We start from the raw sequence: 13,337 nt of genomic DNA on the forward strand, positions 1-13,337 counted from the left end.
TGATAATTCATAAGGAATAATAATTTAATGGAATGATAATTTAAAAGGAAAGGTATAACAAAGTTTATTCAAACGGATTGATCTCGGGTATACGGTGTAAGGTTATACATTTTATATAGACAAGTAAATATATCCTACATATTTGTACGTGCGATAAACATACACAGTCAACTCAGTGATCACGTGACATTGACGTAATAATTGTGAAAATTATTAAGGAATTGTATCATATCGAATGTAATAGCTTTGTCTTTTAACACTAATCGGTTGTCGCATTAACGGATTTTGATCCGAGAATTTTCCTGTACCGCATTTACCTATTCAGATTTCTATGCTAAATCGCGTTAAGAGTAATCAACGAAAACGTACTGCGTTCTACGCTACGCACGAGCGTGCCACGTGGGCGGTCCAACGAAAATGTGTGTAGCAGAGATGCAACGGATAGTTGTTTGGCCGGATACCGGATATTCGACCGGCGGAACTATACCTATATTTCCGTGTTTCAGGTGCGCATTGTGCAGATTTTGGCCTGTTCCGTAGTGAACTTTTGCGCGGACTCATTTCTAGGTTTGAAATGAGTGCGCGTGTGTGTCTGTGGAATGTTTAAATCGTATTAAAATAATAACGAGTACGATTATGACCGTGACTGTTTCTTAAATCCAATTTTGTTTACTCCGAAATCAAGCAAAGTTACTATGCTGGTTCGGTATCGGGGATATTAAAATAAAGGCCGGATAGGCCGGATACCGGATAGAAACCGAATATCAGGCGCATCTCTAGTGTGTAGCGTATGAGCAACGCGGTTAAGATGCGATGCCCGGAGGTCGACTCGATTTTTTTTATGGTTTTGATATGACTAACAATCAGCGTACTCTATCTTAAAGAACGTAGGTATCAAAATAAGATTATAAACCGTAACAATATAGTTGTTAAATTTGAATGTGCGAAAAACGCCCGGGATGTACCATGTGCCGCTGTGTCGCATAACTGCAAGTGACAAAAATCAAACGAAAGGGCATAGCTGTGGTTAATATAGATGCCTATGCCTACGTCTAATTGTGTCAAAATGTTTTCTATAGGTATTGATATCCGGAGAGGAAAATGGGAACTACGATTGTATCGGAGAAGCGGTCACGTGCCGTCGTTCAATTTCGCCTTAAACTTGGAATTTATTGGTTTTGTTTGTTCTTTATTTGCTTCATAAGATACAAGTATCATGCAAAATTGTATACAATAAAAATAAACTTAGCCTAAATCATGCATAACATTCAAAATGAAATTCAGAATAACATAAATTGACAAAAGGCTGATAAATGTCCTAACTAACCTAAACATGTCATATTTAAAATTTTAAAATTTAAAAACTATATAATTATATTATATTAAATGACAAGAGCAGTAATTAGTCATATAATTTAGCAAAATATTCATCGAGACTGTAAAATGGTCTTGTAGCCAGATAACTTTTAAGCTTCTTTGGGAATACTCGCAGGTCTTCAGATTCTTTAATTTCATCTGGTAGATGGTTAAATACAATTGCTGTGTAGTTGATGCTTTTTTGGAACTGAACAAAATTCGACCGCGGTAGTGTTAAATAGTGATTCCGTCTTAACGAGTAACTTTGAGTTTGGTTTGCCAATTTGTATGAGCTTTTATTTTTGTAAATATATCTGGCAACTTGGTAAATGTACATTCCAATTACGGTATTAATACCATGCTTAGTGATTAGAGGTCTATGTGTAGTAGGAAAACATTTTTCTATAATTCTAATGTATTTTTTTTGTATTAGTAGTATTTTTTTTACACTAGTACTATTTCCCCACACTTCAATAGCATATTTGATTAGGCTTTCTACGTAGGAAAAATAAGTGTATTTACATCAACGACTTTTGCCATAGTTTTTAATGAGTAACAGGCTTTTGCAAGTTTTTCGGAGATGTAGTCTATGTGATTATGCCACTTCAGGTATGTATCTAACTCGATGCCCAGGAAACGAGTGGAATCTGTTTTATTTATGGGTAAATCCAAGATAATATCATCAGAGTTCACGGCTCGTCTGAAAATCATATAAAAACTTTTTTCATAATTTAACTTTAAACCATTTGCATCAAACCAATTACATATGTTATTCCAATTATGTTTTGTTAACTCCTGTAGTAAATTATATGACTGAGCTTTGAATATTATACTAGTATCATCGGCATATAGGTATGGAGTTCCGCCTGATAAACTTTCTGGTAGATCGTTGATGAAAATAATGAATAAGAGTGGCCCAAGAACAGATCCCTGCGGAACTCCACATCTAATGACGCTATCGTTAGAATTTGTGATAATTTCATTTCCATTATCATCATTATGCCTAAGCTCGAGAATACGATAACTCGACGACTTTATCAATGTACCTTACGTTTTATTGATACCTATGCATTGTAGGACTGAATTGTGCAATTCTATAAAGTACCTACTTAATAACAAATTTAGGGAGCTAGCGAAGCGTCCTAATGATGCTACGGGTGACCAGAGGGCTTGGTACTTCCTGGCCCAGCGACTTGGCATTGCCATTCAGCGCGACAATGCCACCAGCCTTCTGGGCACCCTACCATCCGGCGCCTAGCTAGCTCCCATTTTTTATTTGTAAATATATGTACATAGTTTAGTTTTAGTTTCAGTTTTAATTTCAGTTTTAATTTTAGTTTAAGTTTCAGTTTTAATTTCAGTTTTAATTTTAGTTTTAATTTTAGTTTTAATTTTAGTTTTAATTTTAGTTTTAATTTTAGTTTTACTTTTGGTTTTAATTTTAGTTTTAATTTTAATTTTAGTTTTAATTGTAGTTTTAGTTTTAATTTCAGTTTTAATTTTAGTTTTAATTTTAGTTTTAATTTTAGTTTAAATTTTAGTTTAAATTTTAGTTTTAATTTTGGTTTTAAGTTTAGTTTTAATTTTAGTTTTAATTTTAATTTTAGTTTTAATTTTAGTTTTAATTTTAAGTTTTAATTTTAGTTTTAATTGAGCTTAAATTTTAGTTTTAGTTTTAATTTAGTTTTAATTTTAGTTCTAATTTAAGTTTTAATTTTAATGCTTAGTTTATTTATTTTGTTAATTCTGTTTTGCTTTAATAAACTCAATTCACAATATATTATAAATAATTAAATTACAATTTCACTTAATAACAAATGAAAACTAAATCTGAAGACGTTGATGGTTCTCTCTATTAAGTATATAATGATTAGTTCGGCGCTATAAAGGCCGTTGCACACCGCTTGCGTATGCAGCACGCCAGCACGGCTCCGGCTTTCTTTATCACTGTACATTGCTTGCGTTGCGTAGGTAATTGTAACCAATGTGCCACACAATGCAAGCGATGTAGGTAGGTACTACGCAAATAATGTAGTAGTAGAGCCGGAGACGTGCTGCATAGGCATCCGTTGAGGCCTAAAGGCCACATCTTTCTGTCAAGTTGCGCTTGATGAATGAACTTCGACTTCTCGAGTTTTGGACAAAATATTCCGGACATACTGGCCTTAATTACATGGAGCCGCCATACACGGACTGCTCGAGCAGTAACTCAGTGATCAACATACACGGACTGCTTTTGCAGCTTGACCGCATGATGAAATTTCACCGCGCAGCCAACCGCCCGAAGCAGTTGCAACTGCTTGAGCGGTTCGTGTATTGCGAATGACGATTTTGTATTGAAACTGCGGATCACCCAACGGCGACCGCTTGAAGCTGTTGGCACTGACTGCTCAAAGTAGTCCGTGTATGGCGGCCCTTAGGCATATACTGACCGCGAGCAGAGTGGTGAGGGCACTCGGCATGCGCATAGTAGCGGCGCGGGTCGGCGCCGGCCGTGTGTTCGCGGCGCCGGCCGGCCGCGCGGGCGCATCCGCCCGCCGGCCCGCCGCCGCTTACCGCGGCCGCCACGCGCTCATCGCCGTACTGTGAAAAAATAATAGATAATTAATTATAAACTAATATAGATGTCATGTACTAAACTTAAGCTTATAACCCCTAAAAAGGTGCTTTTAAATTGAAGGAGCAAATTAAAATCACGTTACTGATATGATACACAGCAGCTATGTCCACGTCTTTGCTGTGGAAATGACCAAAGTTAAATTAAACCCTTATCCGCATAAATGGCTACTCCTATGGCTAGTTTGGTATATGCATTATGCACACAAGTTGTTAACTATTGTCTATGAAAGTAGCTATTTTTGTTTTAAAATCTGTCTATGACCCGATATTATTTCGTAAAAAACATTGCGGACTGTTATCATTGTTATCAACCGAGGAAAGATGTCTAAAATGAAGTAACTTGAACAGAACAAACATAAAAAAACCGGACAAGTGCGAGTCGGACTCGCCCTACGAGGGTTCCGTACTTTTTAGTACCTATTTATAGTTACAGCGGCAACAGAAATACATCATCTGTGAAAATTTCAACTGCTTATTAAGTATCTATCACGGTTCATGAGATACAGCCTGGTGACAGACGGACGGACGGGCGGACGGACAGCGGAGTCTTAGTAATAGGGTCCCGTTTTTACCCTTTGGGTAGGTACGGAACCCTAAAAATAATGCATATGCCAACAACTATACAATATTATAACAATATATATATATTACGAGTACATAATACACTCTGCACGGTGTGGTAGGTTTAGGTAACTGGAATGTTACGACTGTTACGTGTATAAATATAAAGGTGCGGTCGTAGGTTATTTAAAATGTCTTTATTATTATCTAAATGCATTTTTACCTACATAATTGATTGATTACTCATTATCAGTTCGTTTTTAGGGTTCCGTACCCAAAGGGTAAAACGGGACCCTATTACTAAGACTTCGCTGTCCGTCCGTCCGTCCGTCCGTCCGTCCGTCCGTCCGTCTGTTGAAATTTTCACAGATGATGTATTTCTGTTGCCGCTATAACAACAAATACTAAAAACAGAAAAAAATAAAGATTTAAATGGGGCTCCCGTACAACAAACGTGATTTTTGACCAAAGTTAAGCAACGTCGGGAGTGGTCAGTACTTGGATGGGTGACCGTTTTTTTTTTTTTTTTTTCATTTTTTTTGCATTATGGTACGGAACCCTTCGTGCGCGAGTCCGACTCGCACTTGCCCGGTTTTTTCAATTCAATTTACAATAAAGAATAAGCATTAAGTACCTAATAATCTATACCAATTATCCTGATGTGTATTCCAAATTTAATGAAAGTCATGCTCCTGAAAAAGTAATGAATATTGTGAATTCTAAAGTGATAAGCTGTGTGAGGTATGCGATCAAAGTCCGTCAATCTCAAGTACCCAGGTAAAATGACGACAGGTGTAAAGGCGTGTTTACACCGGGCGTCTGACGAATTCAGAAAAAAATAAAAGCTAAAATCTTGGCGCCGTTGACTAAGGAATCAGAAATTGATTTTTCACTTAGTGTTTTCTTGACATAACCTTTTTTAAATTGCGCTCATTTTGATAACTGATACTCGGACTGATATGATTAAATCATAGACTTTACACAAATATACACATGATGACTAAGAGCGGTGGTGGCCGAGTGGATATGACGTCCGACTTTCAATCCGGAGGTCGCGGGTTCAAATCCTGGTTTTTCGGAACTTATGTACGAAATATCATTTGATATTTACCACTAGCTTTTCGGTGAAGGAAAACATCGTGAGGAAACCTGCATACATCTGCGAAGGAATTCAAAGGTGTATGTGAAGTCCCCAATTCGCATTGGGCTAGCGTGGGGACTATAGCCCAAGCCCTCTCACGCATGAGAGGAGGCCTGTGCCCAGCAGTGGGACGTATATAGGCTGAAATGATGATGATGATGACACATGATGTAATCATGCAATAAAGTTGACATAAACGGATCGAATGAGTAAAGTATTTACGACATGATTATATTCAGGTTTATGGTCACTCACATAATTAAATTTGTCATTGGTGTACTTTATTACCCTGGGGAGTGTTCTACTGGCATAGCTTGCCTACTTAATTTAAACCCCACGCGATGACAAGAAAAAAGATGGCGCCTAAATTTGGAATGCGCGTGTGCAAATCCGACTAATAGAAAGTTGGCCACGCCCTTCTAGGTTGGGACACAATACAAATTTGGGGACACGGTGATTGGTAGGACAGAGTGGGCGGAGAAATTATGAATCTAGGCGGAAAGTCAAAGGACAAGAAACCTCAAGTTATAAAAAGGAAAATGTACAAAAACACAGTTTCGCATAAAGAAGATCATTATTGTAAATTAAGATTACCTATTACAAGTCAAAGTACATAATATAATGAGAATTTAAAGCGGATATAATCAGGATACAAGTGTTGCAAAAAACAGAAATAGTATAAAGTTGGTGTTCATTAAATGATGTCGATATTCATGCACCAAAAAACATAATGATATAAGTAAGTAAATATTCTTTATTGTGCACCATACAGTTAAAATACACAGATAATAAATTATATATTAAGATGAATTGCCCTAGCTCAAAACTATACCTCTATACTATCCGTGTCAACTTTAATACCTATCATGCAATTACTTGCTTGAAGGAATTCTAATTTTATTTTATTGCTGATTGCCTACTCATGTTCAAGTTTTATTGAGCTTATTGTGGGATCAAGTCAATTTGTGTTATATTGTCCCATAACGTTATTAGCATAAACCTTAACCATCATGAATCTGCATAATGGCGCTACTTAGCAAAGCATTATCTTCACCAGCTTTTGTCCATGCTATTACATCTTAATCGTCATGATGGATGAAAATAGTGTCGTTTTCATCTATTACCTTTACTTTATCTCTCGTTATGAACATTATTTCATTTTCCTTATTAGGTTCGATGACATCACTGGCGCCGCTCACACCTACTGCTACGTCATTAACTGCGAAATTGTTTTTATCAGTAAGATAATCGATAGCCTGGCGCCGATTATCAGATAAATATAAATATTTCATTCATGATTCAGTTTATTTTTATCCATAACTCTAGTGTCAGTGACATGGGGATTTTTGCGAAGGTTGAGGAATCTGTTTGATTCTTGAGTCATGTGCGGATATCCTTATTTCAGTTCCGTTACTGGATACTGATGTTAAGAAAATGCATACTGCTGAAAGTGACTCAGGTTAGCTTAGTAGCTACTGGTCACATTAATTTTGGGAATTTACTCAATTGTCTTTCAAGATGTGATTTCAGATAACTTATATGTATTTTAATATTGTAAAAAAAATGTAATAATTGCCAGCAGCTTCAGCAGCTCAAAATAAATTTAAAAGTGGAAAAATTACTGCCTTGAGTGAGACTTGAACTCACGGCCTCTGGATCGATGCTCCAGCGCACTGCCATCTGCCAAGACAGTAATTTTTCCACTTTAACATTTATTTTGAGCTGCTGAAGCTTTCAAATTATAATTAATTCAGCACGTTATTATTTAATTTAGCGGAATAACAAGCATTTATATTCTAGTTCCTGATGTGATATCGGAAAGTTAAAAGAATTGCGACATTATTATATTGAAAAATTTCGGAAGCTGGCTTGGGGGATCGAAATTTGCCGTTTCGAAATAGATTCCTCAATTTCCTTTGAAATCCCCTACTTTTTTTCAAATCTTCCGCAACTTGCACATCAAGTAATACAGAAACTCATACATTTAACGAGGAGAAAAACGTCAAACGCTACAGTAAACATGCTATGTTATTCTTCTAGGAGTGCCTGCTGATAGGTCCGGCCCTAGGAGCCCAAGTCAGGCAATAAACAAATCAGGTCAGAGGAAGTCTCGACCCCACCGACCGATTAGGTGCTAAATATAAGATGCACTCAAATTGCTACTATATACGTCTTAAGGTCTACCCCTAATTGATGGTTGACGCGATACCATCTAACAAAAAAAAACAACGGGTTGCACTCCGGGAGTGCCGGCAGAAGTGAAAACTCAATGACATTGTAACAGTTTTTCGATCAGGTCACGTGTCCGTCTTACGTCTTACGAATCTTACGGTCACGTGACCTGTCGCGAGTGTGAAATTTTTTCCCCATCACAAAAAGTGCACAGCGCCGCCAAAGAAGTTTCGTTTGTATAAAACTGGCCACCTATGTTTTAACTAGAGGTGAACTTATAAACTTACCAAAATCGTAACGATTTAATTTAAGGTTTATACTAAAAACACCTTTGGTTCCCGCGTATGTCATGAATGTAGAAGACGCTCACAGGTTCGATTCCAGCCCTGGGCACTGGAGAGCTTTGGATACTTTTTTACATAAAAAATATATTTCTTAGTTTATAATAAGTATTACGATCAGGGGGCCGATTTTTGAATTTCGATCGCTCGATTTCGTCACTCGTAAATCGGTGAAAAACGGCGTAATGCAAATTTTTAAAATACGAGCGTTCGAAATTTGGAATCTAGTGGTATTGACCACTAGATTTCAATAATATTAGTAGAATTTAAATGCCTAGTAATGGAGATATTATTTAACGAAATACACGAAATCGAGCGGTAGAAATTCAAAAATCGCCCCCCAGTACAACAAATATAAATAATACTTTTATACATGATATAGGAGGCAAACGAGCAGACGGATCACCTGATGGTAAGCGATTACCGCCGCCCGTGGACACCAGAGGGGTTGTAAGTACGTTGCCGGCATTTAAGATGGGAGTACGCTCTTTTTTTGAAGGTTTGAAGGTCGTATCGGTCCGGAAATATCGCAGGCGACAGTTCATTCCATAGTTTAGCTGTGCGAGGTAGGAATTTTCTGGAGAAACGCACATAAAGGGGCCCACTGATTAACAGTCCGCCCGACGGTATCGGCCTGTCAGTTAGAACAAAATTTTGACAGTTCTGAACAACTGACAGGCCGATACCGTCCGGCGGACTGTCAATCAGTGGGCCCCTTTACAGTTGAGGACTGCCAACCACAACAACAACTTAATATACAACTTATCACCATAATCGAAAACGCAAATAATAATAATTTCAGTCTATATACGTACATCCTACTGCTGGGCACAGGCCTCCTCTCATGCGCGAGAGGGCTTGGGCTATAGTCCCCACGCTAGCCCAATGCGGATTGGGGACAATACACCTTTGAATTTCTTCGCAGATGTACACAGGTTTCCTCACGATGTTTTCCTTCACCGAAAAGCTAGTGGTAAATATCAAATCGAACACGCAAAAGATCACGACAATCTGAGGTGCAAAATTGTTAGTGTTCGGAAACTACTGAATAGACAATCAAGTTTGGTGAATTAGTAATTATTTGCCTAGTGACACGTTCGCACTGTCGTGATGTCACTTTGTTACAGTTCAAAAACAAATAATCTAGAATACCGGATATCGGGCAGGATATCGTTTTTCTGGTTTCTTTGTGTACGTAACCAATATCAATCGCATTATTTTTTGGTTTGAGTTTATCGCGAAGTAATGTAATGAAAAGCGAAGTAAAGGATGACTCACGCTAACCGGGCCGGGGCGGGCCGGAGCTTCCGGCGCTTCGTTTTCTATGGTAAGCACCACATGATCACCGATCAGCCGCCATAGAAAATGTCGTGTCGGACGCCTCGGTCCGGGCCCGGCCCAGTCTTACATCCTTAATGTAAAACACTATACCTACTTTAGAAAATAACTTCAAATCACGAAATTAGTCTCAACGTTTCCCCGAGGTGGAATTTTAAAAATTTGGTAAAATATAATACCTAATGCCCTCTATTTTAGTCATATTGCAGTCGGTCTGATGCGTGTTCAAATGTAAAAGGGAGGCCTTTCTTCCATACATAAATTGGCTATCTCCTTTGCATTCAAAGTGACTCGTTTTCATTTCTCTTGTGTGTATTTGAAACACCTTTCTGCACCTATTAGAGCCATTAGTTGATGTCTCTTTTGAATAATTTACGAGACAGATAAAACAATAATAATTGTCTACTCAATCTCGAGATAATGGTGACGTTAGATTTATAACTCTCTTAAAGCATACAAGTGACTTATTACTAATTACTAGACTACTAATTAAACTCGCACGCAAATGAAGAAGGCAATTGTCAAAATGATATTGTCAGCGATGCTCTTTGATAAAACTATCTTATATACGGTGGAAATTAGTTATTGTTTATTTCTACGAACGACTCCATAATTGGCTCCGAAATAGGCATCATCGTCTTCCAATATACCCCATAACCCTTTGAACGCCTCGCCTATCGTGAATCAGAATTGGTTTATTTTCATAGTTATCGGTTACAATTTGTGTACCTGCTCCCGTTCGAGTCTCAGGGGTGTATGATTGCGCAGCGCGTCATTGTAAATCGTATCGGAATGCATGAAGGTTGATATTGGGTTGCGTAGCCTGAAACTATGGAGAAAGATTTATCTGTCTAAGGAAAGTCTTATGTGTATGGTTTCCGTTCCTGCTGCAAAGCTGCACCAGCAATAAACAATTTTCATGATAAATTAACTTGCGTCGCGATTGAATCGTTCAACTCACTTTGTCAAGGAGACAGTGACATTGTCGGGGTTGCTGCAAGGATTGCTGCTGCTGCTGCAGTCATAATCCAAATGTAACCTTTATACCCACAAATATAATTGAATTGCATAGTTATCATAATATATCAGATAAATATTTCGCCGGATATGTTTTGAGTGTCTCTACCGCTATTTAGACGGATAGGTATTCATTTCTAGATCAAAGTATCCGATGTGGGTAGGAGATGTAAAAATTACTTCCAAGTAAGGTACTTGGGTATGCCCATATTATCACTAACAGCGACAGTCGGGCGTCAAGTCAGTCAAGTGCCATCCTTAAACAGTAAATGCACACTTATACTTAAGTATTACTTACATTAAATATATCCTTTGCCCACGCATATGTAGCTCCTACTAATCCCTCTCCAACAACGGTCTTAAAATTAACATAACAATAAATAACGCCTAACTACTGTCCTTACACGTTAAATAATGAGTCTACGATATTGACAACAACCATCCATTCAATTAATAATTTAAACCTTAATTACATTGCCGTAAAGTGTCTAATTGCAAATACACTGTAAATAATATCCGACTTTACTGGGCTTCACGTAATTTGAATTAATTCAATTATGGAATCAATACTGAATACTGCATCCTGATTGGACGTTTCACATTTGACGTGTGTCCTGTCTGAAAAGCTGATTTATGATTGGTCGGTTCCTTGCAGTGTTAATGTAAATAATCGTTATTTATACGTTAGTCAGTCAAATGTAGCTCTTAATTAAATGTGTTTAAGAACTTTGTTGTGTATAACATAATATTACGGAATATTTATCATGAAGACGATATAAATCATAACGTTACATCTATTAGTTGTTTAGTATGACTGACGTTATTGGCGTCAGAATAATCATTAAGTCTGCAAAATCACTAGGTAATGCCGTGATTTTATCAAGCAATAGCAAATGATTGAATGTATGTATAATACCTAAATAAAACGAAATACAAGTGGGTAAGAGACTGGCCGCATTGCCCCTCTAGATAGCAATGCAAGTAAGTAGAGTTAGACCAAGAAAAGTCTGCAGCGATTTTGATAGCCCACGCAGTGCAAGTGTTATTTTAAACGTCATAATTTCATAGAAGTTTGACGTTTATAATAACACTTGCACTGCGTGGGATATCAAAATCGCTGCAGATTTTTCTTGGTCTAACTCTAAATAATATAGAATCACACATTTTATGTTACAGAAAAAAATAATAGTTTAAATACAATTTTTGTCTATCTGTTTTGCGGAACTGATGCTTTTTCAACCTCCTCACGCGCAAATGGAAATGCATAGAAACTGGTACACAATATTTAAGGAAACTACACGATATAATAAGGACCGATTTTGTATTGATTGTTGTAGTTTTTTGTCAGATTTTGATAAGATTAGGAAAGTTTGAAGAGGGGGTCATTATTGGTGGAATAAATACGCAATCCCAATTTGGGACAAAAAATGTATGCAACTTTCTGTTGAGTTACTAAATTACCACACGTCTCGTAACTCAGAGGAAGAACTGTATACAGAACAGGGAAATCTATACAACTACCAAATTATATCGAATTCTTACCAACACAAATCTTTTACAAAATAAAAATCGTCCCACGAATATAATAACTGTAATGTATGTGGTAACTGGCAACACAAGATTTATTAAATTAAAATTAATTATTATTAAAGACAACATATGGTCCATGAATTTGTTAGTTATTGCTTATCATTTATGTTAGTAACAACAGTAACCTAATAAAATATTCAATAATTTATAAACAAAAGTGACTTTTTCCGCTGACCCATTGCCCATAACAGAGGACAATCTAGCTTATTACCTATCATGTTTAAAATTTATACTTATCAAATAAAGTAGCTACAAAATGAAACCGATTCAATTAAACGTCGAGAAGTTAAATTGGAAATCCGGATTAATGAGAAAATTAAATTAAATTCGTCGCCATCGAAACCAATTAGGCCAATTTAGAATTAGTTAGAGTTGATTTAGTAGCCAAGCGGTATCAATTACTGGCGCAACGTGGAGCGTTTACAAATGTAAAGATAATACGCAAATCAGTCTAGGATGGAGTCGAAGTGTTGGTTTCACTCTACTTAAACTATTTAAAATTAATCGAATTTAAACTATCGTGAGATATACGAACATTAAGCTAATTCAAAGGTTTCACTCGGTTCAAACTAGGTGATAGGTTAAAATTAGGTGATAGGTTAAAATTAGGTGATATTGTGGGACCCGTTCGGATTCAGACTACACTCAGCATTACTGCTGCCAACTGTACTTGTTACTGTAGGAAACGTCAAAACAGGTCATTTTAATGCGTTATTTGTATTTAATTTGATACTCCCTGCAGTGATGCAGTCGGCAGCATGACTGCAGCAATATTACCCAATTAATAAGTTTTAGATTTAAGTCCTATAAAGATGTTGTTAGAAGGAGACAGAGAGAGAGTCATATTTTAAATAGCAAAAGTTTAATAAGTACCTACGTATAAGGAGTAATCTAAATACTCGTACCTTTTTAATCTTTTTATGGTTATTATATTTAACGAAAACGCTCAACGTGGAACAAAAACGCCGACGGATATTCAAATAAATACAATTGTTGAAAGTAAGACTGATTATAAATTAAAGTCCCATTTCGCTAGATAACACAATAAGTGTTAAACTACGCACTGTGATTTTTAGCGCGCGGTCGCATCATGAAATGTATGCACTTTCGCATGCGTGGGAATCATTATGCACAGTAGCAGTTAACGAGGTGGTTTGTTAGGGCACTCGTTTGTTAGGTCTGTCTTGGCCTAATATGGAGCG

The 13,337-nt window shown here is 36.9% G+C and overlaps 1 protein-coding gene across 1 annotated transcript in view; it reads right to left on the bottom strand.

Moving 5' to 3' along the window:
- Positions 1 to 13,337, bottom strand: part of LOC134798801 (uncharacterized) — a 129,679-nt gene that overhangs the window by 28,518 nt on the left and 87,824 nt on the right. The window contains exon 3 of the mRNA XM_063771190.1: positions 3,789 to 3,939. Coding sequence (XP_063627260.1) covers positions 3,789 to 3,824 — 36 coding nt within the window. The 5' untranslated portion in view covers positions 3,825 to 3,939. The remainder of the gene's footprint in view (positions 1 to 3,788; positions 3,940 to 13,337) is intronic.

The sequence above is a fragment of the Cydia splendana genome, chromosome 17 (assembly GCF_910591565.1).
Source record: "Cydia splendana chromosome 17, ilCydSple1.2, whole genome shotgun sequence".
In the NCBI taxonomy this organism is placed as follows: Eukaryota; Metazoa; Arthropoda; class Insecta; order Lepidoptera; family Tortricidae; genus Cydia; species Cydia splendana.